The 25019-nt window shown below is 33.7% G+C and overlaps 4 protein-coding genes across 5 annotated transcripts; 2 read left to right on the forward strand and 2 right to left on the reverse strand.

The window, feature by feature from the left end:
- Window positions 1–566: 566 nt before the first annotated feature.
- Window positions 567–10000, reverse strand: Zir (dedicator of cytokinesis). Of its 2 annotated transcripts, XR_012046614.1 has the most exons (21): window positions 9770–10000; window positions 9208–9385; window positions 8946–9124; window positions 8699–8840; window positions 8425–8628; window positions 8156–8347; window positions 7855–8079; window positions 7501–7775; window positions 7116–7431; window positions 6715–7020; window positions 6424–6629; window positions 4583–6346; window positions 4364–4491; window positions 4019–4281; window positions 3686–3945; window positions 3118–3552; window positions 2689–3041; window positions 2410–2612; window positions 1991–2310; window positions 1801–1906; window positions 567–641 (listed from the first exon to the last, which is right to left on the reverse strand). XR_012046614.1 is itself a non-coding variant. In XM_072891617.1 (20 exons), exons 2-20 carry the CDS (start codon window positions 9346–9348, stop codon window positions 1852–1854), a joined length of 5967 nt encoding a protein of 1988 aa, XP_072747718.1. In that variant the 5' UTR covers window positions 9349–9385; window positions 9770–10000; the 3' UTR covers window positions 567–1851. The 2 variants fall into 2 exon arrangements, 1 of the variants encoding a protein (XP_072747718.1); XM_072891617.1 differs by having other exon boundaries at window positions 567–1906.
- A 202-nt stretch (window positions 10001–10202) lies between these two features.
- Window positions 10203–13873, forward strand: LOC140664579 (TBC domain-containing protein kinase-like protein). The gene is made up of 12 exons (XM_072889788.1): window positions 10203–10635; window positions 10716–10965; window positions 11048–11276; window positions 11356–11630; window positions 11744–11890; window positions 11967–12249; window positions 12321–12498; window positions 12571–12777; window positions 12849–13108; window positions 13178–13305; window positions 13380–13542; window positions 13628–13873. Exons 1-12 carry the CDS (start codon window positions 10431–10433, stop codon window positions 13733–13735), a joined length of 2433 nt encoding a protein of 810 aa, XP_072745889.1. The 5' UTR covers window positions 10203–10430; the 3' UTR covers window positions 13736–13873.
- A 10-nt stretch (window positions 13874–13883) lies between these two features.
- Window positions 13884–20162, forward strand: LOC140664578 (protein broad-minded). Its single transcript, XM_072889787.1, has 8 exons — window positions 13884–15702; window positions 15790–16127; window positions 16201–16394; window positions 16468–16884; window positions 16967–17286; window positions 17868–18045; window positions 18122–18337; window positions 18425–20162. The coding sequence occupies exons 1-8, from the start codon at window positions 14027–14029 to the stop codon at window positions 18542–18544; spliced, it is 3459 nt and encodes a 1152-aa protein (XP_072745888.1). The 5' UTR covers window positions 13884–14026; the 3' UTR covers window positions 18545–20162.
- Aif (Apoptosis inducing factor) lies at window positions 18345–23047 on the reverse strand. The gene is made up of 13 exons (XM_072889789.1): window positions 22524–23047; window positions 21655–21962; window positions 21506–21566; window positions 21272–21423; window positions 21072–21202; window positions 20785–20960; window positions 20502–20693; window positions 20229–20419; window positions 19881–20133; window positions 19638–19786; window positions 19290–19538; window positions 18915–19125; window positions 18345–18645 (listed from the first exon to the last, which is right to left on the reverse strand). Exons 1-12 carry the CDS (start codon window positions 22606–22608, stop codon window positions 19054–19056), a joined length of 2019 nt encoding a protein of 672 aa, XP_072745890.1. The 5' UTR covers window positions 22609–23047; the 3' UTR covers window positions 18345–18645; window positions 18915–19053.
- Between the last annotated feature and the right edge of the window lie 1972 nt (window positions 23048–25019).

Below are 25019 nucleotides of genomic sequence, written 5' to 3' on the forward strand. Positions count from 1 at the left end.
GAAGTCTCATCCTGAGTTCAAAGGTAAACCTTTTATCTGAGACCTCCAATATGGAAGCCTCTCGCCTCCGTTACGACATTTCACTTCTTTCTTCTCGTTGAGTAGAGGTATTCACGTATCTACGTTTATGTCTGTATCATTATTATTTCCGCTCCATCCATGTAAATTTAAATGCTTCCGAACGATATCGCGTTTTCAAGCTGATAATATCAGTTCTTAAGTATTATGGTAGATTTTTCCAAGAAACACAAGAGAAGAGAAGCCAAACATTAAGACCAATTTAGATTTCGATGATATAAAATAACTTTGATATTTATTTGGGACAATAAAATGAATTTTAGATATGTTAATTAAAATTCCTGAAAAAAAGATAAAAAGATTAATTGAGATTTTCTTTTGTCAAAAAAAAAAAAAAAAAAAAAAAAAAGTAAATTGAATTATGTAAAATAAAACAGCAGAGAATGTTTAAAAGAATATAATAAACGATAAAAAAATCTATTAATTAAATCAAGATATTACCTGCTCTACTTTTTCCTTATCTTTCAAAAAGCATAAGTAGTAAAAAATCTGTGTACAAAATTTGTATATATTTCCAATATTTCAAGAAATACAAAAGTGCGACCTTACGCAAGGCTCAAGTGCTGTGAACATATAATAATTTTAATCTTACAAATCTAAAAATTGTAGAAAAATGTTTTTCTTGTTTGTTATATTATATAATATTACACAAAATATTTATTTTATAAGTTTACATCTTATGAACCGAGTGCGTCATACACAAGTTTACAATCGTAAAATCGAAGTAATTGAAGAACTTTTTTGAACAGGCACACTTCTAATTCAGATTTTATCTAATCTAGTCTAATTTGAAAATTATTTTTGTTCATAAGAAATACTCAACGCTCGGTTTCATAAAATATGAAGATAAGCATAACATAATGTCAAGGTTTATATTTACGGACGAATATGTGTGATCAAGATATAATACACATGTTGACGAGCAACAAAACAGAATGAAATTGTTTTATAAGATGCACAATAATAACTTAATTGATTAATTAATTAATTTTTTAAAATTAATTTTACTTTAATTAATTAATTAATCAAATATTTATTCAATAATAAACACATTAAGTTTTAATATTCATAGATTTAAGTACTTACAACAATAAAATTATTTTATATTATATTTTGATATTGAATAATAAATAAGTAAATAAATCGATGAGAAATTTATCAAGCTAAAACGATTATACACATATATATATATACACATTTATCAGTCATTAAAAAAAAAGTATAAATTCTCTAAATATGAATGCTCATATTTAAATCCATTTCATGTAATGGTCACAGCATTTTGTAATACTTAAGTGCTCACAAGAATATATATATAAAATTTTATTATATATAAAATAATGTTATATCCTTGTTTTACAAACATTTAATTGCTAAGACTTCAATACTAACATATTTGCAAATCTCTCACACAAATTTTTCATACCATTTTTTTTATAACAAAAAAATATTAATTTATTAAATATTGTAAAACATAATATATGTTTAGGTTCAAATAAAACATCGATTAAGACTTCTACAGAATAACGACCTTGATTCATGTTTCAGTTAAACCTAATATATAAATCATATAGATATAAATCTTTTAACTAATTGTAAGTTACGTTTACTTTAAAAATAATTTAAGATAGTTTTATAACTTTGTTATATAAAACAAGGATTTAACGGATATTTCTCACAATAGGATAAGTAGAATCAGCCGTATATAAATGACAATCTTACATGATTAATAGTTGAATACAGTTGTCTTTGGTAATTTATGGCAGTGTTTCATTACCAACGCGGCGAGGTTGCCGGTACAGTTTGCTGATTAATTAAAGACGGTCCACTACAATGACAATGTAAAAAAAGTTTAATATGAAATATTAAAACAAAAAAAAAGATATTTATTTCTCTAATAAAAATCTCTTACCTCCAAGCGATGAGAGGTGCCAATCGTTCAGTCAATCTTTGGTAATTTCTTTCGAGTTCTCGCTGATAATCTCGTTGATCAGGACCAATTAGATTCTTATTACGTCGTAAAGCATCAAGACACTTTTTCTGGAAATCTTTAAAGCACAGACGAAGTTTGTGCTGCAATCTAGTTGGCTGCGCATTCTGTTCGCGTAAACCGGACAGAAATACGACCGCTACCTCGGCAGGTCCTTGATTGACAGTCGTACCGATACAACCTTGAAGAACCATCTGCAACATCTTTGCATCGGGTGGTTCCTGGGCAGTCGCAGCAGCTACCTAAAAATACAACATGTGCATTATATTACATATAATAAAATCAAGGTTTATATTATTTATATTTTATGTTATTTTATAACATGAATGATTAATCTGTACTTCGGCAGTTTTTTTCTGTATATCTTCGATTGCCACTTCAATAGGACTCAGAACTATCTGTTTCCGAGCTACGACTCGAATTCTAGTTTTCAGATACGGGAAATGTGTTGCCACCGTTAATATGGTTTTTCGTTTGCACTGTTCCCGCAGCTCACCGTGTGCCTTGCCGCCAGGAGTGAAAGGTGTCGCATAAACAAATCGTTCTAAAAATAACATCGTGAAGAAGAAATAAAAAATTACTTGCAATGATAAAAACAGTTTATCTAAATTATCACTTACTTATATTAAAATTCCGATGGAAAACTGTAGGTCTATGTCTGAGTTCGTGCGCTTCGAAATACGGCTCCACGTAAGTGATTTGCACGTAAGCTTTGTCTGGTTCCAATTTGCTAGGATCCACAGGATTCGAATCCTTTATTATAACTATATTTTCCGCGCCAAATCTTTCAGCGTAAAAGTTCTCGAGTCGCGAAAATATTTCCGGTAGTTTCGTCAAAGTCGGTTCTTTATAGACGAACTCTTCACCGGCAAGATCACCGAATCTAACGCCGTAGAAACCAACTCTGAAATATGTGCCGAAGACGCGTTTGCCGGCCAACTGTTCCACGCGCGTATACGCTTCATGAAGTTTACTACACAAGTACACAAAAATTTCATATCAATTTGAAAACATCTCCATAAATTATAGAATAATTTGAATCTTCTTACCCGTGAATATTGGCTAACTTTTTGTAGTCATGTGCAGCTTCGGCTATAGGAAGCAACACTCTATAAACATCTGGAATAGCTTCGTACATTCCAGCTGTGTGAAAAGAGCTAGCCGCATGTTCCAATAATCCTGCCAATCCGCTTTCTGAAAAATCAGGACCTAAACAAAGTCCTTCTTCCCTTCTGGCCAGCACATCATCGCCCACGGCGCTTTCCTCTAAAGCGTTTGGTGACACGGCGTTTAAAGCAACGGCTCCTACGGGCCGGCCGCCGCCACCAGGTTCCAATAGATGAAGATATTCCGCTACCAGTGCGGCACTGTGTACCAAACACATCGCTGCTTCCGTGTGATTTTTTCTTTCCATATGCTGTTGCGCCATGTTTGCGAGCCAAGTCAGTCGAAGATCGGGTGATCCTTGATAACCCTTGGCGATTCTAAAATTTATAAGATATATAAACCTTATTAATATTTATTATAATTTATAGTTTATCAATATTTTTATTATTTTTATAATTTATAGTTTATTAATATTTTTAAGAAGTCAAATTATTATTATCGAAATCTCACCTATACATTAAGTCTAACAGCATTTCAGGGTCTTCTTGAAACTCCTTCATTTTAACAGTATCAGAAAGGATCATATGAAGATTGAATAGCAGATCCTTGACTTGTTCGGGGAAACTCGTATCTGCAAGCTCTGTATCTCTTTCAGCATATACCAGCACTGTTTTTAATGCTCTACGTAGTGCTCCTTCGCTAGGAGCTCTTCCTCTTCCAACAAGAGCGGACAAGGACGTTGTGACTTGCATCTTGACGCGTGCAAAATTCTAAAAATATAAGTAATTGTAAAGTAATTTTTTTTTATAAATTACTGATGTCGAGGTCACTGTGACAACTTACATTCCCAATTTCAAAATTTTGTCGCATCAGCAAGTATAGACTTGCAGCTGCGTGACTTCTGACAGCGCTTAGTGGTGAGCTGCATCGAGTGAGCAATGTTAAACATAAATCCCCACAGCGTTCGCTTTCCTCGTCAAATAATGCACTATGATACTTGAAGACTAGAGCTCGCTGTGTATTGAACATATGCTGAAGCACTGATGTACTTTGGTTTCTAGCCAACGCTCTTAACAGTACTTTTAATACTGCTCCAACGACCGCTCCTAAATAATTTGAGACATGTGAAAATTCATCTAACTTATATATATATTTAAATAGAGATATTTAAATAAGATTATTGAATACCTCCACCACCATCAGCTTGAACTACAGATTCTAAAGTATCTAATACAACAAGAGAAGCTTCAGCTGCTAAGGCTCCTTCTATGTGAGCATCTTGTTCTACAGCTCTACCTTCTGGTTGTTCACAAGATCTTGAAGAATCAACATTAGTGACATTTTATTTATATATTTATATATTTTAATTTGTGCAATCTTAACTATAATTTAAATAACATTATTTACCTGTAAGGCATTTGGTCCTTGCGCCATCTCAACTTGTCGCCGGTTACTCTTTCCTTTCTTCGCAGCATCATTTCACTTCTGGCACTTCCCTGACCGAGAATCACGTCTTCCAATCGCGATCTAATATCACTAGTGGCCGCAGCTTGAGGTGGCAATCTTTTAAGCGCTTTTTTACCTTTATACTCGAAAGCTGCGGTAGCAATATTCAGTACTTGCAATAAACTCAGAATACGTCTTGCACTGAGTTCGGAACACCATTGCGCTAATCCGGTTCGCTCCAATCCTTTGAGTACCCATAAGGCACACATTAATAGATGTCGAGTAGCCTCCGAGCTTAAAGATACGCGGCATTGATTTCCTGCGGTGTCCGCCGATGCCCCACCAGCAATGGCCAAAGCTACTGATTGCGTAATCGATCCGGATTCATCCGTATAAACACTTTTGTCCTTGGAATCCCAATGATAGAGTTGAGGTAAGGCATCCATTAAAATACTGAGTAACGGAAGATAAAGCGCAGCGACTCTAGCTTTCGCTGCAGGATCGGAATATCGCGAATCAGCATCGTGACAACTCATAAGATACCGTATGCTCCCGATAGCTTTATTCTGCAGCATCGGATTTGGTATCTCCAGGGTATTCGCCAAATCAGATAAAATTATACCGACCAAGAAGTGTTGCTGTCTAAATTCTTGGCTAAGTTCCGAGAATCTAACTCTATCCCCGGGCACGAGCGTAGAGATCAGACTGCCAGAGCTGCCGGTTGACGGACTTGGCGATGCCGGGGCAGAACCCGAAGTGTAGCCTGTGCCGAAAGGAAGATTCAACGCCACGTAGTGTTCGTGTGAGCACACCGTTCTCACAAGATCAAGTTTCAGGGCAAACAATGCCGCCGAATCGGGTATATGCATCGATGCGTCTGACAATGAGCAACAAGCGGCACGAACAAGCGATAGGACAAATCCTCTGTCCATCACGGACAATAGATCGGCGAGAAAATTGCCGAGGCTCGATATCAAGTTGGACGCCACGCGTATTTCTTTACCACAACGTGATATCACCTCAGATGTCAATGCGGCGGTCAGTGTTGCGACATCATCACAAAACTGTGGTGAGAATCTCAGTTTCCGTGGAGCTTCCAGGGAGCCCGTCTCAGACATTGTAACGACCATCGAACGCACTATCAACTCCAGGAAAAACCAGGAATGAGTTATCGCCAGTTCGCGTGCCTGACCAGTAGACACGACCCAGTGCAAAGCGAGTTCCTCGTGCAAAAGTCTTCTGGTAGGATGACTGTTGATCGAGGGGGATTCCTGTCGCATGGATGCAGTTCTATCTAATCCACGCGAATGGATTTCCATCTCCAAATCTTCCAGAGGCAGATCAGGATTGCTCTGTGCTCGCGCGACGCCTCCGCCAGGAGACATACTTGGCAGAGAACATTGGTACGCGATGTATGTGGCCAAAAGCGCATGTCTTCCATGTGCATCCAATTGGCCATCCGGCAGATTGGTAATATTTCGCACGAGCAAGCCTAGAGCCTCGAAAATGGTAGCGGCAACGTTCAATGGTTGAGATGGTAAGGTTGGTGGTCGTACGAGAAGACACAGCAATTGATCCAGCAATTGAGGAAGAGATCGCACCAAAGCGGAATGCGAGGCGCGCGCTAATTCAAGGAGAGCTGATTTCAATTCCGATTCCATACCCGCTTCGCCGATGCGAGGCGGAACTTGACCAGTTTCCAGAAAGCCACATAACGATAGAAATCTGTAATATGAAAATTATGTATATTAGACATCTTTTAATTCACTCTTTAAACGAAACAAAATAATATATTATTATACCTATCGATATATTTATCTTGCGGATGAACGCTGGAAACAGGTTCCAATATAACAGTAAAAACTCCTCGATGAGCGTCCACCCATCGGGTGCCTGGTAGAAGAACATCAGGTGCGATGTAGGAATAATTTGCAGGCGGCGGATCTAACATAGCAGGCAAGCTAAATTCGCCTGATTGAAGATGACCATCTCTTAAAAGTGGTAGCCACTACAAATAAAGGTTTTTATACGTATATTGATTGTATTAATAACTTCATTATTAATTTCATTATTAATTATTAATTAAAATTTACTGTGTAAGCAACTGCCGTTTCAACGTTCGGTTGTTCTGCTTTCTTTTGGCAACTAATGTGATAAAAAGTGAACAGCAAATGATGTTTAGCGCTTAAATCCGCGGGTAGTCTTATCTTGACTTCGTCATAAAAGTTCGGGTTCTTATTGTGATATGATACAGATGTGAAGTACTCGTGCGTCATTTCGGGACACGACGATCTGCCGAAAATAGCTGTAAGCGCATCAGCTTCTTGTTCACCTCCCATAAGTTGAATTCTTACGGCGATATTACGGGCTGAACCAGTTCTAGAACTGAAATTCGCTTCCTACAAATGATAAAACATAATTATTAAATGATATAACATAATTCTAATATTGTATGATTAACAGAAAATATTTAGTCACAAATCTCATTTGACACCTTGGGAAAAAGATATAGAAGATTACGATAGGTTAAATCTGGTGAAACAACTTCGCTTGGAAACTCGAGTATTTCTTTAACAGGTCGACTCTTCTCGTCTGGATACGGAACTAATCTCCTGAGATCAGGATCTAGACACCTGGGTAACTCCTCTGGTCTAGGACTGAGATCCAATTTCAATATCCCTGGTAAGCATTTTAATCGTTTTAAATTAGAACCAGGTTTCCGCAGTTCAACTAAAAGTTTATAGAGATCTTCATCGCGGAGTCGTTCACTTTCTTGTTTGAAAAAGCTTGAGACAGTTAAAGTGATGGGTCTGCAAGAATATCAAGATTTTATTCAGATTGTTCGATATCTCACTCGTAGAAATATTATATATACGAACCTAAAGCTATCGAGACAATTGGCGAAATCGTCCGGCGACCAACTGCGTCTTTTGTCTGAACTCCGTCTTTCCAATGAACCTCGCCTTGTTGGCGGTTCCACTTTCTTTCGCCACTGTTCCAAACTACCTGATTTTCTGTCTAAGGAACCAGCACTGCCAGTGCTATCTGCGTCACCACCGCCTCCAATTACACCGGACAAATGAATCGCAGTCCACGCGAGAGGCATTCTGTAGCGACCCAAACGTTCGCACGCAGCTGCAGCAGCAGCTCTGACCTATAAAAATATAAAAACAGATAAAACTATATTAAGAAATGTTGATTTAAACGTGACATTTTATTTCTTGTCTTATTACTTTATCTTTATTTTTATCTTCGCGTAAATAAGGTTCAGCACACTCCGAAATGTCGCCCTGCAATACTTTCTCCAACCGTACAACAAGAAACAAATCGGGACTAGGTTTACTGATACTCAAAACACAACTTCTGGCTAAAGTACTCGCATCACTATAAGCGATGTGTCCTCCAAGCATTCTTTTTAATCCTTCGGAATTCATATCAACATAAAAATTCTCAGACACCTAAAATATAATAATTTATAATTAATATCAAGCATTCTTAAAGCTATAGGCTTAAATTATAAACAAAATATTGTACCTTTTTCTTTTCTCTAGCATCATACAATGCAAGGCTCGCAAATATCGGCTCTACTTCCAGTTCTAACTTTAATTGCAGACATTTAACGAGAATTTTATGAGCGAAAGGCTCTGTAGGTTCGGGGGCAACGCCAATTTCTTGCCACTCATCGTCAGAAGATGTTGGAGGAGCATAAAGTGGAAATAAAGCTTCCTAAAATAAATATTTGATCGTATCATTAACGACGATTATAATAACGTTTACAAGCTCGCCTTGTAGCAATTATCTACCTGTCGATCCTCCAATCTTTTTTGCTCATTCATCTGATCAATAGTTTCGAGGCAGACACGATCTAATAAACTTGGTAAAAGTGGATCATGCTGCGAATGACGCAAATCCAGACTTGCCCAAGATCCTCTTGGAGTATCTCCAGAGTTCGATAAATCATCTTCCTCATTCGGTGATCCACAGCCATTTGTATCTTCTTGATCCACCTGATTAAAATAAATCCTTTCTCATTCTTAAATACTATTTACAAACAAATTAATTTAACTTCCAGCATACCTCGAAATCTTGTCTAGGTGTATCCTGAAGCAATCTGTCTCTAGCAATAGGTGAGATTCTCCCTTTATATTTGCGATGTATTACCATCCAATCTGAAGTAAAGCTCTCAATGCATCTCTTCACATAAGGTGACACAGTATCTCTAAAAGTCAATTAAAATAAATTTTTTATTTTTTATTGCTTTATTATCAATGATTTTAAATAGTTGAATGTACTAATAACACTAATAACACTATATTTTACTTACAGTGATTCATGTGGAACTACAGGCTCTTCTGTTCGAATCTTCCTGTTTATGACTCTCAGTTCGACATCCCCTGGTGGAAAATCTAATATCGGTTTTAAGGGATCACGGTCCAGCACTGATTGGTGTTGTGCTAAGAATTCCTCATAATCAAGTGGTTCTAATACTTCACATAAAGACATCTATATAGGGATAAAATATTAATTTACTCTGACGTAAAAGATATAATATCTTAAGATGTCCTATTTAAAGAGAGCCTACACACCGTGGAAGAAAATCCTGATACACTGCTCCCACTTTTTGATAAATCACGCGAATAAGAAGTAGAAGTAGCAATCTGTCGCCTTACATCGGCGGCATGTTGTTTGTTTAATTTATGAGCAAATGCACGCTGGACCGAAGACATTATAAATGTCCCGGTAAAATACTCTGAGGATGAAATTCTGTAAAACAAAGTGTAAATAAATATGTATTTCGCAATACATCAACAAAGTACGATAAGTAGATATAACTTGAACTTTTATTTTTGCACATTTTTTCTCAGTGTGTAATTTTTTTGTAGCAAAACAATGCACAATATCTTTAATCATGATATCTCTTTGCATTATTTTGATATATACAAATATATTGTTTAATTTGACTTGAGTTGATTGTTGACTCAAAAATATTAACTTTAATGTACGACAAAATATTATAATAAATTTAAAAGTGAAAACAAGAATAATTAGAAAATAATGATTAATATTCATAAGGATTGTGAGAGTTGCTTTCAAGATAGAGTAGAAACTATATTTATACATCACAAATATCGTGACGAGAGTACTTACGTTACTTCGGATTCATCGAAGATGGGACAATAAATACTCGAGATTCAACGAGAAAAAGAATTGGAGAAACTTATTCTTGTAATACTTTCCTCTCTGCTTTCTTCGAACTTTGATGTATTTGACGTAAATTAATCATAAATCTTCGACTGACGCTTTTATATATCAATCACTATGGCTGCATTCATTGAACGTTGAACGCTGTAAGTGTCATTCTCTCTTTGTTGCTCAACATATGTCAAAGAAAGATAGAATGACGTTTACAGTGCATAAGCGCCCAAACCGAACGCGAGTCTTTCTTGAATAGAGTTCTTACCATCTTATGGTACATGATTTTTATTAGCATATGATATATCATGTGAGATTTGTCATTGTTATCATTCGCTGATAAGAACAATTCTCTGATGTATCGATTGGTGCCGTTATTGTAAGTGTATTTCATCAATTATGCTTTTATGCATATATGCATTATTTTGTTGAGTGACAACTGTAAACGATGAGCAGAGGAGGCGGATCTTTTACCTTCTACCTTAGAAGTGTCATAAAGAGAATGTTATGCATAAAACTCTTTGTGCAATAAATATGAGTGATAGAAAATCTGAGCCAAAACAGTGGAATTGGCACAAATAATTTGAGAATTTTATAAATAATTATACATACAAACATGTGTCCTGCACTTTTGGAAAACGAAAAGCGATGCTTAGGAGGCATGACTTTCTTCGCACAAAGTCATCCAGTGGAAGTATGCGGAAGCAATGGTCTGCCACTCACGCCAAACTCTATAACTATTTATGGAAAGTCACAGTTCTTAAAGACCATTTACCATCCTCATCTTTCCCCTTATCTTGATATAATTAGAAGCAAGCATGGTTAGTCTTAATATAATACAATTTTATAAATTTATTTGCATATTGTATATATCTTTCTTATTTTCTATATACATTTATAGAAAGAATAGTGGTTGTCGCAGAATACAGTGGAGATCCATTAAGTACCAAACATGATCTAAGTACAGAAGAGATTATCAAGATATCCTTTCAATGTCTTTTGGCATTAAAACACATGAATGAACTAGATCTGATACATAGGCATTTAAGTCCAGATAATATTCTGATTAAGAGAAACAGTGATGTACAGCTATACAATTATGGATTATATTATATGACAGATGGTGGAAAGAATGTATCTTTTCCAATTGGGTAATTTAAAATATTCTTTTTTATCAATAATTTAATAAATTTAAATGCTGGATAGAATTTCAAACAATATTCTTTTTATCAGTTCTCCAAAGTATACAGCACCAGAAGTATTCTTAAATCCTAGTCTAAGTGGAGCTAAGGTAGATTCATGGTCGCTAGGAATGATTATAGCGGAACAGTTATTGGGACAACCTATTTGGTCAGGTGTGAAATTGTCCCAGTGTCTAAGGAAAGTTCTGAGCTTAATATTATGTGATACAAGTATATTTGAACGTCTTGCCAGAGAAAATAATTATTTCCACACTTATGAAGTATGAATCCATTTTTTGATAGTACAATTATATATAATATGATACAGTCTAATGTTATATATTTTTTTGTATCATGCAGAAGCTGTCAAAAGAGTTAAAGGAATTTGTAGATTCATGTCTACAAATTCATCCTGTTAAACGTAAAACTCCAGAAGAATTACTGGAATTACCTATATTCGCAGAGTATTTAATGAAAAATGCACGAGAGACAGAAGAAAATATCTATAAAAATGTTATCGTTAGAAAAATGGACGAGTTGTACTATTTGTGGCAGTTGGCTGGTGGAGATATTACTGTGGAGTTAAAAAAACAGGGTCTCATTAGATCAAGGCCGCCTATATTATCTATCCCAAAGTAATTATTTTATATATATATATATATATATATATATATATATATGTTTAGATAATAATTATTGAAATAAAAATTTAATATGATTTTATCTAATATTAAACTTTCTTTTTTAGCTTAGTCATATTACTGGGCCAAATGTTTGGTCAAAGGGATACTGCTAGCTTACTTGATATAAGGATCGTAAAAGTTCCTATGGAAACTCTTCGCCAGCGTTTAGCTCATATTCCATATATAGCAAATTATCCTTGGTTAACAAATCAGTCAGTATATTCACTTTCGTTCAATTCCACTTATTTCAATATTATATAATTATTATAAATGTATTATATATTGTAGGATGCGGGTTCAGGCACAGGAAGACTTGACAAATGCCGCGTCCCAATTGCCGTTAATTATAAGAGAACGTGACACAGAATATCAGTTTTACAGGCTAGTCCTGTTTGACAGACTCTTGCAGGTATATCCGCTCACTCAAGAGGCAATTATCGAGGAAGCACACAAGGATATACCACCTCCAGTAAGGGGTGCAGTATGGGCGGCTTTGCTCGGTATCACCGGCGATATAAAGAAACGTTACGATATGATCGACAAGGAAACACCCACTCATACTGATCGGCAGGTACGACCGCTATATGTAAAAAAAATTCTACTCGATATGTATATAAATATATCTCACTGATAATTTGTCAGATAGAGGTAGATATACCGAGATGTCATCAGTATAGTGAATTACTATCGTCTGGCGCTGGACATGAACGATTGCAGAGATTACTAAAGGCGTGGGTTAGGAATAATTCGCATTATGTTTATTGGCAAGGGCTCGATTCACTGACAGCGCCTTTTCTTTATTTGAATTTTAATAATGAAGGTACGATTATCCGTTATGCATAATTATGATGATTTAATTATGATAAAAGTTATCGCGCAATTTATATTTTAGCTCGAGCATTCGCATGTCTCTCTGCCTTTATACCAAAATATCTCCACAAATTCTTCTTAAAAGACAACTCGGCAGTGATACAAGAATACCTAGGGAAGTTTTCTCAAATTATTGCATTCCACGATCCCCAGTTAGCGAATCATTTAAAATCCATAAACTTTGTACCAGAACTGTTTGCGATACCATGGTTCCTAACAATGTTTTCACGTAAGTTTCACTGTTTATATAATCCTTTCATATTATTAATCGTTGACATCTAAAAATTATTAATATTTTAGATGTATTTCCACTACATAAGATATTACATCTGTGGGATAAACTATTGCTGGGAGACTCGTCATTTCCTCTCTTGGTTGGATTAGCGATATTGAAGCAATTGAGAGACTCTTTATTAATGTCAGGTTTTAATGAGTGCATTCTCCTGTTCTCCGATTTGCCCGAGATTGACATAGAACTGTGCGTTAAAGATTCCATGACTATGTACCAAAATACACCCGCAAGCATCACATATAGAAAACACCAATATAATACAACAAAGGTATATACAATAACAATCTCATTAATATATTTTAATTTTGTACGTATTATAAGACTGATTGATTTGCAGGATGCAAACTGGATTGAACTTGAAGCGGGAACTGAAAGAATGCCGAGAATAAATGTAGACGATTTTTTAAATCTTTACAACAACTCACCGAGCAAAATTATAGCGGTCGACGTGCGTAGCAATATACAGTGAGTATTTATATGAGCTAATAACAATTTTATTAACTAAAATTCTTATTCTTTAAATTGATAATTTTTAACAGATTCGAAAGAGGCGCTATTCTGGGCAGCATTAATATTCCATTCACAAGTGTGCAGTTGTCTCAAACTCACATTGAGACACTCGGACCGCATGCAAAACCATTGATGGATAATAAAAATAGTGTCGTTGTAATTATTGGACCGCACGATCAAAATAATGCATTAGTAAGTAATCATATGTTAAAGGGAATTAGTAAGTAATCATATTTAAAGAGAATTGTGAAAAGAAATTAACTATTTTCTGCAATAGTTTGCAGATTTTCTAGTAAAGTGCAATGTCGTAGGAGTTTGCTCTCTGCAAGGCGGAATTAACGCATTACGATCGAAATCTCCGAACATCATAGTACCTGCACGCTAATTGAATTACGTAATTACATTATTGTATATAAAATACTCAGACTTATTCCTTGATAAAATATAATTGATATTACTTGCTCTGTAAAACATGTATGTACAAGAGCTGTATACTTTTGTTATAAAAAAATGATTCATTATATATTGTGTAGTATGATATATCTTTCATGTACTGTAAAGTATATCTGGTTGCTATGGCAACAAATGTCAAAACTATGGAAACTTAGACACGTGCACGTTTCCGTACACTTGCTTGATTTTACTTGCGTAATATTAGTGTTTAGATAAATAAAATATGGAAAAGGATGTGCCACCAAATCTTCATAAATGGCTAAGGAAATGTTTGAAAAAGGAGTTTGGAAAAACCATACAAAACGCCATAGATAAGGAGCAGGAGCCCAGCGATATCGCTTACAAACTCACGCGTTCCAAAGACATGACTGCTTTATTGAGTTCTATGAAGAAGGCAATTGCCGAGCAATATGTAGCAGTAAAACCTTCATCCGCGGCATCACGATCACAATCGTCACTTTCCTTTACCAGTGATCTTGCAGCGGACGAGTGGGCTTCCCCGCAAGGAAATGGTGAAGAATACAGCTGTATTATCGACAGGATTAGTCGCGATAAACCAGTTCACGTGAGACTGTCTGGCTACGAAATTTTATTAAAGATTGAATTGTCTAACATAAATAATAGTTCGCAATGGGATGTTCTCCAAAAGACATTACTGGACGGTCTCACAGACGATAGTAGAGCCATATTCGAAGCTAGCATGCAAGTACACGCGAAGTTGTTGAATTGCCCGCAATTGCATAGCATATATGGCAATTTATTAGGCGCGTTTAATGCGCAATATCATTCACAGAAAATGCGCGAGACTCTGCCTACTCTAATCTCCGGAATTAATTTCAAATTCTTCCTGCACGAGAAACTGTTCTATATAATGTATCTAATAATTCAATATCAAAAACAAATGTTAAAGAATACTAGGCACAGCGACAAGACTATGGAAGAAATCATCGAACAATTTATAATATTTCTCAGTACGCATAGCTTTGGCAATAAATTGCAACCTAAAACCTTAAACATGCTAAATATTATCGCGGTATTGGAGCCGCAGGCCAAATGGAGCAAGAGATGGCTTCATAGTTTTTCTACCAGAAAAATTTTCGTCGTCGCTTTGGGCAAGTCTCCAACGTTTCTGCAAAATGTTGTTGAATGCGTCAAAAACGGTCTAAAAGAAACCCCTTGTTCTTTGTCCGCATCTATCGTGGACGAGGGCAACGAGCTGTGTATTTCTGGAAATACTATAGAAACTACAACTTATCTCCATTGTTTGGTTTTCGTTTCGCAGCTTTGCAGCTACGAGGCGAGCAGAACATTATTTACGGAGAATTTGTTGAAAACGCCATTTGAAATCGCTGATTTTCTAATAGACTTATTAAAATCCTTAAATAAATTAGCAACGGAAGCGTCGAGCGGAGTATACAATACTTCTTGTAGTGCTTTGCAAAACATACTCAATATATCCCAAGTATTGTACAACACTGAATTTTATCACGTTGCGTTGTGTCATTTGATGTCTCTCCCTAAAAACGATATAAAAATTTGGCCACACATATTAAACATTATTTCTCATATGGTGGATACGGATGATGGACCGGTATTTTTGACTACGCAATGTAAAGAGCATTCTCCAACAGATTCTGAAAACATTTCATCAAAATGTCCAGTTGTAATCGTGATGCAGTATGCGTCGAATTTATTGAAACAACCGTTTTCCATAATGGATATAGAATGTGTTCTTAGCTCATTTAGTTTGTTAGAGAAATTATTTGACATTATTTATGACGCTTACGAAGCCGCGCAAGAGCAGATAGAAACGCAATTTTATCCAGCCATTTCTAATTTTTATAAAAAATTAAACAAATGCAGTGTCGAGAACGAGAATAAAATTCAGCAACTCGATAGGTAACAAAAAATTTATCTCTTTGTAAATTTAATATATTAATATATTATTAATTATATTAATAAATTGATTTAAAATTTCTATTACAGCGCTGTTAAAAAAGTTTTATTAAAAATGGTATCGATACCGCTCGGCTTGCAAGCACTCGTCAACGAGAAATTGGTGTTTGAGGAACTGATTCGCGGATTAATCGTTCCTCTAAGAGCGGCCTGGAGCTCCACCGACATAGTCAGCTTCATCTCGTCTGCTGGTTATTTCGATCTGGGTTACAACGTGCTCGCGGATCTCGGACCCCATGTTCTGTCGACTTTGCTGTCACAAACCTGCGCAAACGCAGAAGATCCTAAGTATTTTTACGATCCATGGGACAAAGAAAACATCGACGAGTTTCTACATATACTTACATTATTATCTCTCAATTTTAATTGTAAATAATTCAAAAGTAGCTGTTGCAATATTTCTCGTATATATATTTATTTAATATGTGATTAATGGGATAGGTTTTGCCGCATTTATGACGAATGACAGCGAATCAGACAACGAAGAAAAGGATTATCCTTCGAACTTATCTGAGTTATTGCAGGCTGTGTTAAACGAGGATTCTCGTTACCATCATTTGAGTCTTCTATCGTTGAATGTAGTAATTTGGAACATAGACATTTGCGTCTATTTAATAAATTCGTTAAACTTTCAGGTAATACATTTTACACGCGATAAAAATGTAATTATATATAATATATATGTATAATAAAAAAATATTTTTTTAGACAGCATTGTTAAATATTCAAAAGGAGAGCACGATAGTACTTGAAGTTCGGAATGAACAAACCGATGATGAAGCTGATTACGAGCAAACTATGGTAGAGAATGATGATGATGATAATAAACCAGAACTGACAAAAGAATATATAATTGATAATTCTAGTTTTTTGCGACATAATATTTTATTGAAATCATATTACACGACATATAATAGAAAGCAACACGTAATACCATTGGAAGAATATGAATTTTTTTCGGAATTTCCACCTCCCAGGATATACGCAGATATGATAGAGTTTCCAGTTATGGAATCTGATTCAGAATTAAACGACATGCTGCAGGAGGAGAGACCCGGATTATTAGATATTGGTTGGGTGTCGCAAGTTAGAGCGGCACATAAAGTCTCGCGATGTCCAATGAAGGTGAATCCATGCAAATAAAATTTAAAGTGCAATTATAATTTCACATAATTTGATTTGATAGTACAAATTATTTTTATCTTAGAATTCAGCAATGACGAATTTATTAAACCAAATGCACAAAGCTATCCCAACTGCGGAATGGGTAGAACAATTTCAATGGCAGGAGAATATAACATATGACGCAGACTATTGGCACCCGGAAGATACACATGCGATTAATGTTGCTTTGAATTACGCTGAACAACGGCAAATTTTAAAAAATACCGAGGATAATCAGAAAAATTTGAAACAATTCATTCATTCTGCCTATATATTTATACAATACAACAAACCGAACAGATTCGAAGGTTTCGACTGGTTCTTGGCGACAGTGTTTCTTATTTGCGATGGAGCTTTAGACAAGTATGTAATATATCATTTAATGTTCTTCAAATGGTCTTTTTTCATTAAAGAAAAAAAAAATTAATAAAAATTGAAGCCTCAGCTGACCGCGAATTAATCTTTTGACAGTTTTTACTTTCCGGTATGGTCTAGTAGCATCTGTTTATTCAATCAATAAATCTCTTTGTAACATTTTAATTACAAAGAATTACAATCGATCAAACAAGGCTTTCTAAACTACTGTCAATAATGATTAACTCAAGCTAGTCATGTCTCATCATTGGCAGGTCTCAGATTGAAAACTTAGTTTTCACCGAATCAATGATCCCTTTTTTATCATTGACCCGTCTCGAGACAGTTCCTTTTCATCATCGACCTTATCATATAATACGATCATATAATATTATCAAACAATACGAATTATAATATAAGTTTCTATGAGTAAAGGAAAAATAACAGAACATCTGACTGTGTACCTGGGATTTGAACCCAGGCTACCCTGTGTATCAGGGATTCACCCTGCCACAGAGTCATTTCATTCTATTACCTTATTTCCTTTATCTATATTTCTTGACAAGTACATTAACTTTAATTAATTACAGGTGCAAGACATTTATTATGCAATTAATTCAATTCCCGTCAACACTGCTTCTCTGGCCAAAATTGGGCAAAGTTATCGATGAAAGAAATAATGAAAATACTAGTTCGCAATTCACTTTTATGCAAGTTTTAGAAGCCATGGTTAATATTGAACTTCCAAATCTTAAATATGGACTAAAGGTGATTAAATTTTTTATCACGTTTAAAAAACTTATTCATTTAAAAAGATTTAATATTCTGATTTTTAAACAATAAGGATGTTTGTGGTGTGAACTGGTGGATGATATCCAATAGAATGATTTCGCAGTGTTTCTGGGGGATTCTTCCATGGAGCGAAATAGTTCACTTTTTTGCAATTTGTATTTTGTATCCTCCCGATTATATGGTATATTATTGCGTATCACTTTTGCAATACTGTCAGGATACTTTGCTGGAGGATTTTACGAGCAGAAAGATGTGGCCAGAAAATATGGTACGTATGTTATCAAATATATAAAATTATAGTTATTTATCTTTAATACATCATTATAACTTGTGCCAAATGCATCTTCACACACAGATATTGGATGACTATCGTTGTCATAATTACATTTCATACATGGATAATTTGGGACAACGATATAGAAATCGAATTTTACCAGCAATGACTAAAAATCTGAATTCAGAAGATGAGATATAAATGTACATAAAGTATCTTATGTATCATCTTAATATCTTAAAAAACAAAGAGAAGAAACATACATATGTATTAATAGTATGTATAAAACAGCAAACTTTAGCCTGTAAAGGAAAATATTTCATATAGATTCTTTATGTTGAGGAAATTGTATATATTAATATAATGATGTATTTATAACAAATAACATTATGTTATATATAATTAATAGAATTATCCTTTTATTTTTCCATGTGTATAAATGCTTTTGGTTAGCATTAGCTAATGAAATGTGTACTTTGTGTACATATTTGGAAACATCTTGTGTATACATTTACTATATTTAGAAATCGTATACAACATAAAATAGCACTGGCACTCATAATTCGCATACCTGTGAAATTCAGCAAGTTGTCGGTTGTGAGTTTTCCAATAATGTCTCAAAATGATAATATCTCAAATTAGAATTCGGATATTTTTGCATGTGATAAAATCTTTTACTATATTGTCATTCATTTTTGTTAATTAAACAATCAATCTTCGTGAATCGTAAATAATTTCGCCACTTCATTTAAGTCGTCATACTTTGTGTCTCCTGCAAGAACCTAAAATACAAAAATTATCTCAAGTAGTCAAATTATTATAATTTTGATTAACTTCAATTATAGATATTTGTATATTCAATAAATCTAAAGAGAAATATTTAAAATAAATTATAAGAGCAGAGACACACAAAAATAAGAATAATAATAACAAATATCAGACTTACTCGTCTGGCAACTGACATCCGGTTAAAGATATTCCACAACACTATCCCTACTACAACATCATCTCGTAGATAGAAAACAACACCTTTCTCGAAATCTTCTTGCTTCATAGGTTCCTGCACTGACGTTACATCTCCAGATATATCTTTTTCATTTTCTTGATTTATAGCATCAACGTTCTTCACAATTTGGGTCACTGATGATTTTGATTGTGCACTAGACTGCGATTCTTTAGAATTTGTCTTTTGTTCCTGGTTCCGAAGAAAGAAACGAAATAAAGGTAAAAAAAAATAGTTATGCTATACAAAAACACATATATTAATAGAATAACACTATTGCAAACTACTTACTTTACTAGAATCGTTAATCGCGTTTACTTCCGCTGCTTTTGCAAAGACTCCAACGGTTGGCAAAGATGAGTCTACGATACCTATCGCTTCATATCCGACATCTGGTCCCAAGTCAGACCAAAACATCGATTGATGCAAATAAGGTTTACCTAAAAAAATCCATTTACGTTTTCATACTTACAGTTTTTGCATTTTAATATGTTAGAATATATTAGAAATATTTTTAGATTTACAGAGAATTACCTGCACCAGTCATATTTTCGCCAGCTAATCTTCCAGAAGTGACTGCATGGTCATGATGTTCAACTCTTCTTCTACCAAGTTTAATATCATAGAAACATGCTGCATCACCAGCAACCCAAAGATCCCTTCTTGCTTCTAATTCAGCATTAACAAGGAATCCTCCTATCTTAGGCTCTATTTCTAAATGCGAAGTTGTTGCCAAATTTGTATTTGGTTGAACACCTATCGTTACTATCACTTGATCAGCATCAATCTTTTTATGAAAAAAAAAAAAAAATTAAAAATGCAGTAAATAAAGGCGCTTGATTAATTGTGTAAAATATATAAGAATTTAACTTATTGACATACAGTTTGACCATCAGTGAGAATGAGAGACAATCGACCATTTTTATATCTATAATCTTCAACTTGTGTGCTAGGAATAGGCTGAACACCTTCTGCTTCGGCTTTTTTCGTGGTCCATTCACTCAAATATTCTGGTAATACTTGTGCCATTATAAACTTCTCTTTATAAATTTGGAAAATATTTTTAGCTTTATCTACAATGAAAAACATAACATTTTGTTAATAAAACTTTTTTTTAATATATTGATTATTCTATTTATTAAATAAGAAACGTACAACTTCTAGCCAGTGCGCAAGCGAGTTCCGAACCGAGAAATCCGCCACCAATGATCACAATATTTTTGCATTTAGGATTAGAAACACTTTTTTCCAAATCAAGAAAATCATTTTTTGTTCTAAATGTTGTAATCTTATCTGTTACTTCATCTTCAGTAGATTCGAATATCGGCAGATTCTTTGGAGATGCACCTATAAATATAGTTACATAAAAAAAATTTAATTAAAAACAAATTCATTTTTAAATTGATTTTAACTTTTTTCAATTGATATTAAAACCTACCAGTTGCAATGAGACACTTGTTGTATTTAATTTCGTGACCATCTTCGAGACTCACAGTTTTATTTACAACATCGATTTTCATTACTTTCCAACCCATGGCTACAGCAACTCCACCCTTATCAGATTCCGTGAGATGAGTAACACTTGAATAGAACTCTTGTGGTTCGTAAAATATACTATGAAATAAACGTAAAAATTCTGTATAAATATGAAAAGAAATATAATCATTGTATTAATAATATTTTGCTAAAAAACTATATGGTTAAATCTAAAAAAATTTAATTTACCTTCTTTGAGTTCCATTCCATTGATTAAAACGTAATTGTGCAGTTGTTTCTTTATCTGTGTTAAACCAAAGTTCTTTAGATAATGGTGGCCTCATGTATGGAAATTCATCTTCTTCTGCTATAACTAGAACCTGAATAAACATTTTTATTTATTTAAATAGAAAGAAAAAAAGATTCAAATCTATTATATCGTAATATACCTTAGCTTTGGGATCTCTAGATTTAATTGATCTAAATGCTGAAAATGCAGCTGTTCCTCCACCTATCAGCAGATAAGATACTTCCTGAGGTATCAATGTGGATTCTGCCGGAACTTTTGTTTTCTCTCTAAATCTCTTTCCTTCTTTCTTTTCTGTGTAAAAGCATAAATAACATACATATAGATAACACATTTCTGACATTGATATTATATTTAAATTCTTAATTTAACTTACTTTTACTTTTGTTTTTTTGTTGACTTATTTCTTTACCTTTCCACCAAGATGATGATGATACCTATAAAAATATATTTTTAAAAATTATATAGTAAAATACAAAAAATTATAATTAAGTAATATTAGTTTGAAATTTTTTGATATGCTACCTTATATGCTGCAACTCCTGTTACAAGCAAGGCAGCAAGAAGATGCCAATAACGAAATTGATATTTTCCATTTTTGCCATAATCTGAGCCTCCTTTTTCACTTGATTGTTTCTGTTCTCCATTCAACTTGCATTCTTGTGGACACGATCCATTAAATTTTGCTTCACAGGGAGGAACAGGTTTTTGTGGTTTGGAATATCTAGATTCAGGCACACATTCCTCTGGCTTGATAGTGGTGCCTCGTGGCTTCTGAGATTTTTTATTGCTCGCATCGCTACTATAGCGTAAGTTACTAATATGTACAACTCCTGCAAATATTTTTAATAAGCTATTAAGGAAATAATAATAAAGGATATATTTTCAAGAAGAAATAAAGTTTCTATGTTATAAAAAATATTTTTATGCACCAAAAAACTAACTAAAGATAATAAAAAAAAATGTAATTCATAAAATGTAGTATGATAATAAATGTAGTATAGTAAATAATAAACGATAACTATTTTATTATTTTATAAAAACTTATAAAGTATATTTAATAAAATGCGAAACAGATTCATCTATGTGATAAGAGCATATATGCTTTACAGGTTATGTCATTCGTTGTTTGAGACTAGACACGTGAATGATAAATAAACATAGCCTCATCATCGATCTAGATGTCGCAAAGATATACACAGCTTGCAAGTATATAAAATAAACAATATGCGGCAAAAAAAATCAGCATAATCCTCTTGTTAAGGGAGCGAAATTGCAACGTAGGCGGGAAAGATCGCTCTTTCAAAGCTGATGCTAAGAAAACGCGACTCAAGAAAAAGGCAAAGCAAACAAAGATAAAGGAGCATATTTATACCATCAACGTCGATACGTACCGACGTATTTTACAGGTTGATAGAGTCGATTTGCGTGCGTAAGTCTGGTGGGCAGTCGGCCAATGGCTTTACCGCATGCGAACATCTTCGCCGGGCCGGTTGTCCGTCCGGCCTTACCTTACGCAATATGGTGACGTTCTTCTCAGCTGCTGCCGTGAACGGCGATCAGCCGCTGGCCGTTGCTGCTTTTACTCTTAACCGGAAGGACGCTCGCCGGAAGGATGTTCGCCACGCGACACGCCATTACCTGAGGTTCTCTCTTCCTTGCCCTGCCTTGCCCGAGTCGTTGCTTTGACAGACGACTCTTTACGCGGCAGCGGGGAGCTTGGTAGCCGGAGACACGAGACACGTAAATTTAATAAAGAGCCCCTTCACCTTCACACCGCGAGGCACATATGTATGTATGTACGTACGCATGCACGTGTGTCACATACGCACGTATGGTTGACATACATACGTACACAGCGCGCTGGAATCAATTGAGATGATTGAGTCAGTTTGAATGGCTGATCGCAACTGACTTCAGATAAACAGATCAATAGATATACTTCTCTGTAGACAGCTAGATATAAAATAATAACACGAAGAATATAAATATATTATATCATATAAATTAAAATTTATATATATATATATATATATACTTATTTTTTCCTTATTTTTCCCTTATAATTATATATATAATTTATGCGTAAAGTATATATTCTTTATATTGCTCGATTATAGTAAATATAGCGTTGTACAAATTAATGAAAGAAATGAATGATGCTCTTATTTTCTTGTTGAAATTAAAATTTAATCTCGAAAATCAAAAATTAATTCTAAAACATTTTTAACTCCCTTGTATTTGGCTTTTTTATTACCAGCGTTATATCACTTATGTAATGACGTAACTTATCATCAGAGACAAGAAGATAGTTACGCGCGCTATGTGCTACAGATGGTGCATATTGTACCATTTTTTATTTGAACTTTTTATTACACCGGTTTTTATTTACTTACTGTACACAAAATATGTGATATATGCAAGTATATTACTTTTTTTAAATAAAAATGTACTATAATTTTATTCTTTTAAATTTGACAACGTATATGAAAGTTATTTATAAACTTAAGATAAAAATTTAACTTACACAAAATCCAGAAAAATCGAATATTAACAAATTTACTTTATGCCTTTTGTTTGCTTTAATGAAAAATTATCTATTATTAAATTAACAATTGATGTCTCATTAGTCATATTATCCATATATTTTATCTTAAACTCTAATATTTATATATCTGTATATCGCTCTCATTAAATATCTATTATATATGATATTCAACGTCATTAAAAATTTAGTTATCGATTAGCACAACATTAGTAATAATATTAATAATAATATATAAGAACGGATAAACTGTTATCGATTATATATATCTATAATTATCGAAACAGTTTCGCATTATGATCTGATATTGATTTATAGTATCTTTTTCCCTATAAGCGCACAACACTATATAATATTCAAAGCACATATTCAGGATAATATTCCAAGAATATATGTCAAATATATAATATTATTCGCTTATAAGGTTTATAATAATGAATTTTTATGAAATTAAAATATGTAATATATATTTTTAGTTATACAATAACTCCCAACATAAAAATTAATGATAATTATTTGTCAGTAACATATATTATGTCCTTTTCGTTCTCTCACTCTTTCTCTTATATTCAATATTTTTGAACAAATTTTTTTGTTTTGTATTTGCAAGAAGATTTAAAAACATATGATAATGTGTTTGTACTGATAGGTCAAATATTTGATGTTAAAAGAAATAATCTATTTTATATGTTACTCATTTCTACACATAGTAACAATCATTTTTTATCAAGTTACAATTTGAAAAGTATAATCATTAGTCTTCAATTACCAAGAACAATATTCGCGCAAGCTAGATATGTGCAAGGTTCCAATAATTTTATACATATTTACAGTTACGAAAATATTCAAAAATTTTAGTTTTTCAGATCAAAAAAATAATATTTTAATAATAATAATATTCTTTTTATTAAATAAGTTTTTTATGATATAGTTATAACGTAAAAATACATTTACATTATAGAAAGAATTAAGTACAGAAAGAATATCGTAAGAAACGCCTATTAGCAATTATTATAAATTGATATATATTTACGCAGAAATAATCACTATATGTACTATACTTGTCATTCCATATTTATGACTGTAATCAGATATATTCTTGTTAATGATGTAAATAAAGTATTCGCTTTTATCTCTTTGAAAGTTCAATGAAACGTTTGCTTATATTTGAAATCATTGTATTTATCATCATTTAACAATTTCTTTCCATGAAACATGATAAGATTGCAATGATCTTAAATAGTATATAAAGCACAATAAAGTATTGCTCACTGTAATATTATTCTACTTACGATATCTGACACTGGGTAATCTGCAAAATGAAGATCTACATATTGGCTCTCTT

Source organism: Anoplolepis gracilipes, chromosome 4 (genome assembly GCF_047496725.1).
Source record: "Anoplolepis gracilipes chromosome 4, ASM4749672v1, whole genome shotgun sequence".
NCBI classification, from domain to species: domain Eukaryota; kingdom Metazoa; phylum Arthropoda; class Insecta; order Hymenoptera; family Formicidae; genus Anoplolepis; species Anoplolepis gracilipes.

Excerpts from the sequence above, each read along its gene's own strand:
- Zir (XM_072891617.1), bottom strand. The coding sequence starts at position 9,348 with ATGTCTTCGGTCCAGCGTGCATTTGCTCATAAATTAAACAAACAACAT. Across the intron at positions 7,021-7,115 it reads TTCTATATCTTTTTCCCAAG|GAAGCGAATTTCAGTTCTAG; the intron begins GTGTCAAATGAG and ends TATCATTTGTAG. Across the intron at positions 3,946-4,018 it reads AAAATTTTGAAATTGGGAAT|AATTTTGCACGCGTCAAGAT; the intron begins GTAAGTTGTCAC and ends TTATATTTTTAG.
- LOC140664579 (XM_072889788.1), top strand. The coding sequence starts at position 10,431 with ATGTGTCCTGCACTTTTGGAAAACGAAAAGCGATGCTTAGGAGGCATG. Across the intron at positions 12,250-12,320 it reads CCACTCATACTGATCGGCAG|ATAGAGGTAGATATACCGAG; the intron begins GTACGACCGCTA and ends ATAATTTGTCAG. Across the intron at positions 13,109-13,177 it reads ACCAATATAATACAACAAAG|GATGCAAACTGGATTGAACT; the intron begins GTATATACAATA and ends ATTGATTTGCAG.
- LOC140664578 (XM_072889787.1), top strand. The coding sequence starts at position 14,027 with ATGGAAAAGGATGTGCCACCAAATCTTCATAAATGGCTAAGGAAATGT. Across the intron at positions 17,287-17,867 it reads TGCGATGGAGCTTTAGACAA|GTGCAAGACATTTATTATGC; the intron begins GTATGTAATATA and ends AATTAATTACAG. Across the intron at positions 18,338-18,424 it reads AGATGTGGCCAGAAAATATG|ATATTGGATGACTATCGTTG; the intron begins GTACGTATGTTA and ends CTTCACACACAG.
- Aif (XM_072889789.1), bottom strand. The coding sequence starts at position 22,608 with ATGTTCGCATGCGGTAAAGCCATTGGCCGACTGCCCACCAGACTTACG. Across the intron at positions 21,963-22,523 it reads TCAACCTGTAAAATACGTCG|GAGTTGTACATATTAGTAAC; the intron begins GTACGTATCGAC and ends AAATATTTGCAG. Across the intron at positions 21,567-21,654 it reads CAGGAGTTGCAGCATATAAG|GTATCATCATCATCTTGGTG; the intron begins GTAGCATATCAA and ends ATATTTTTATAG.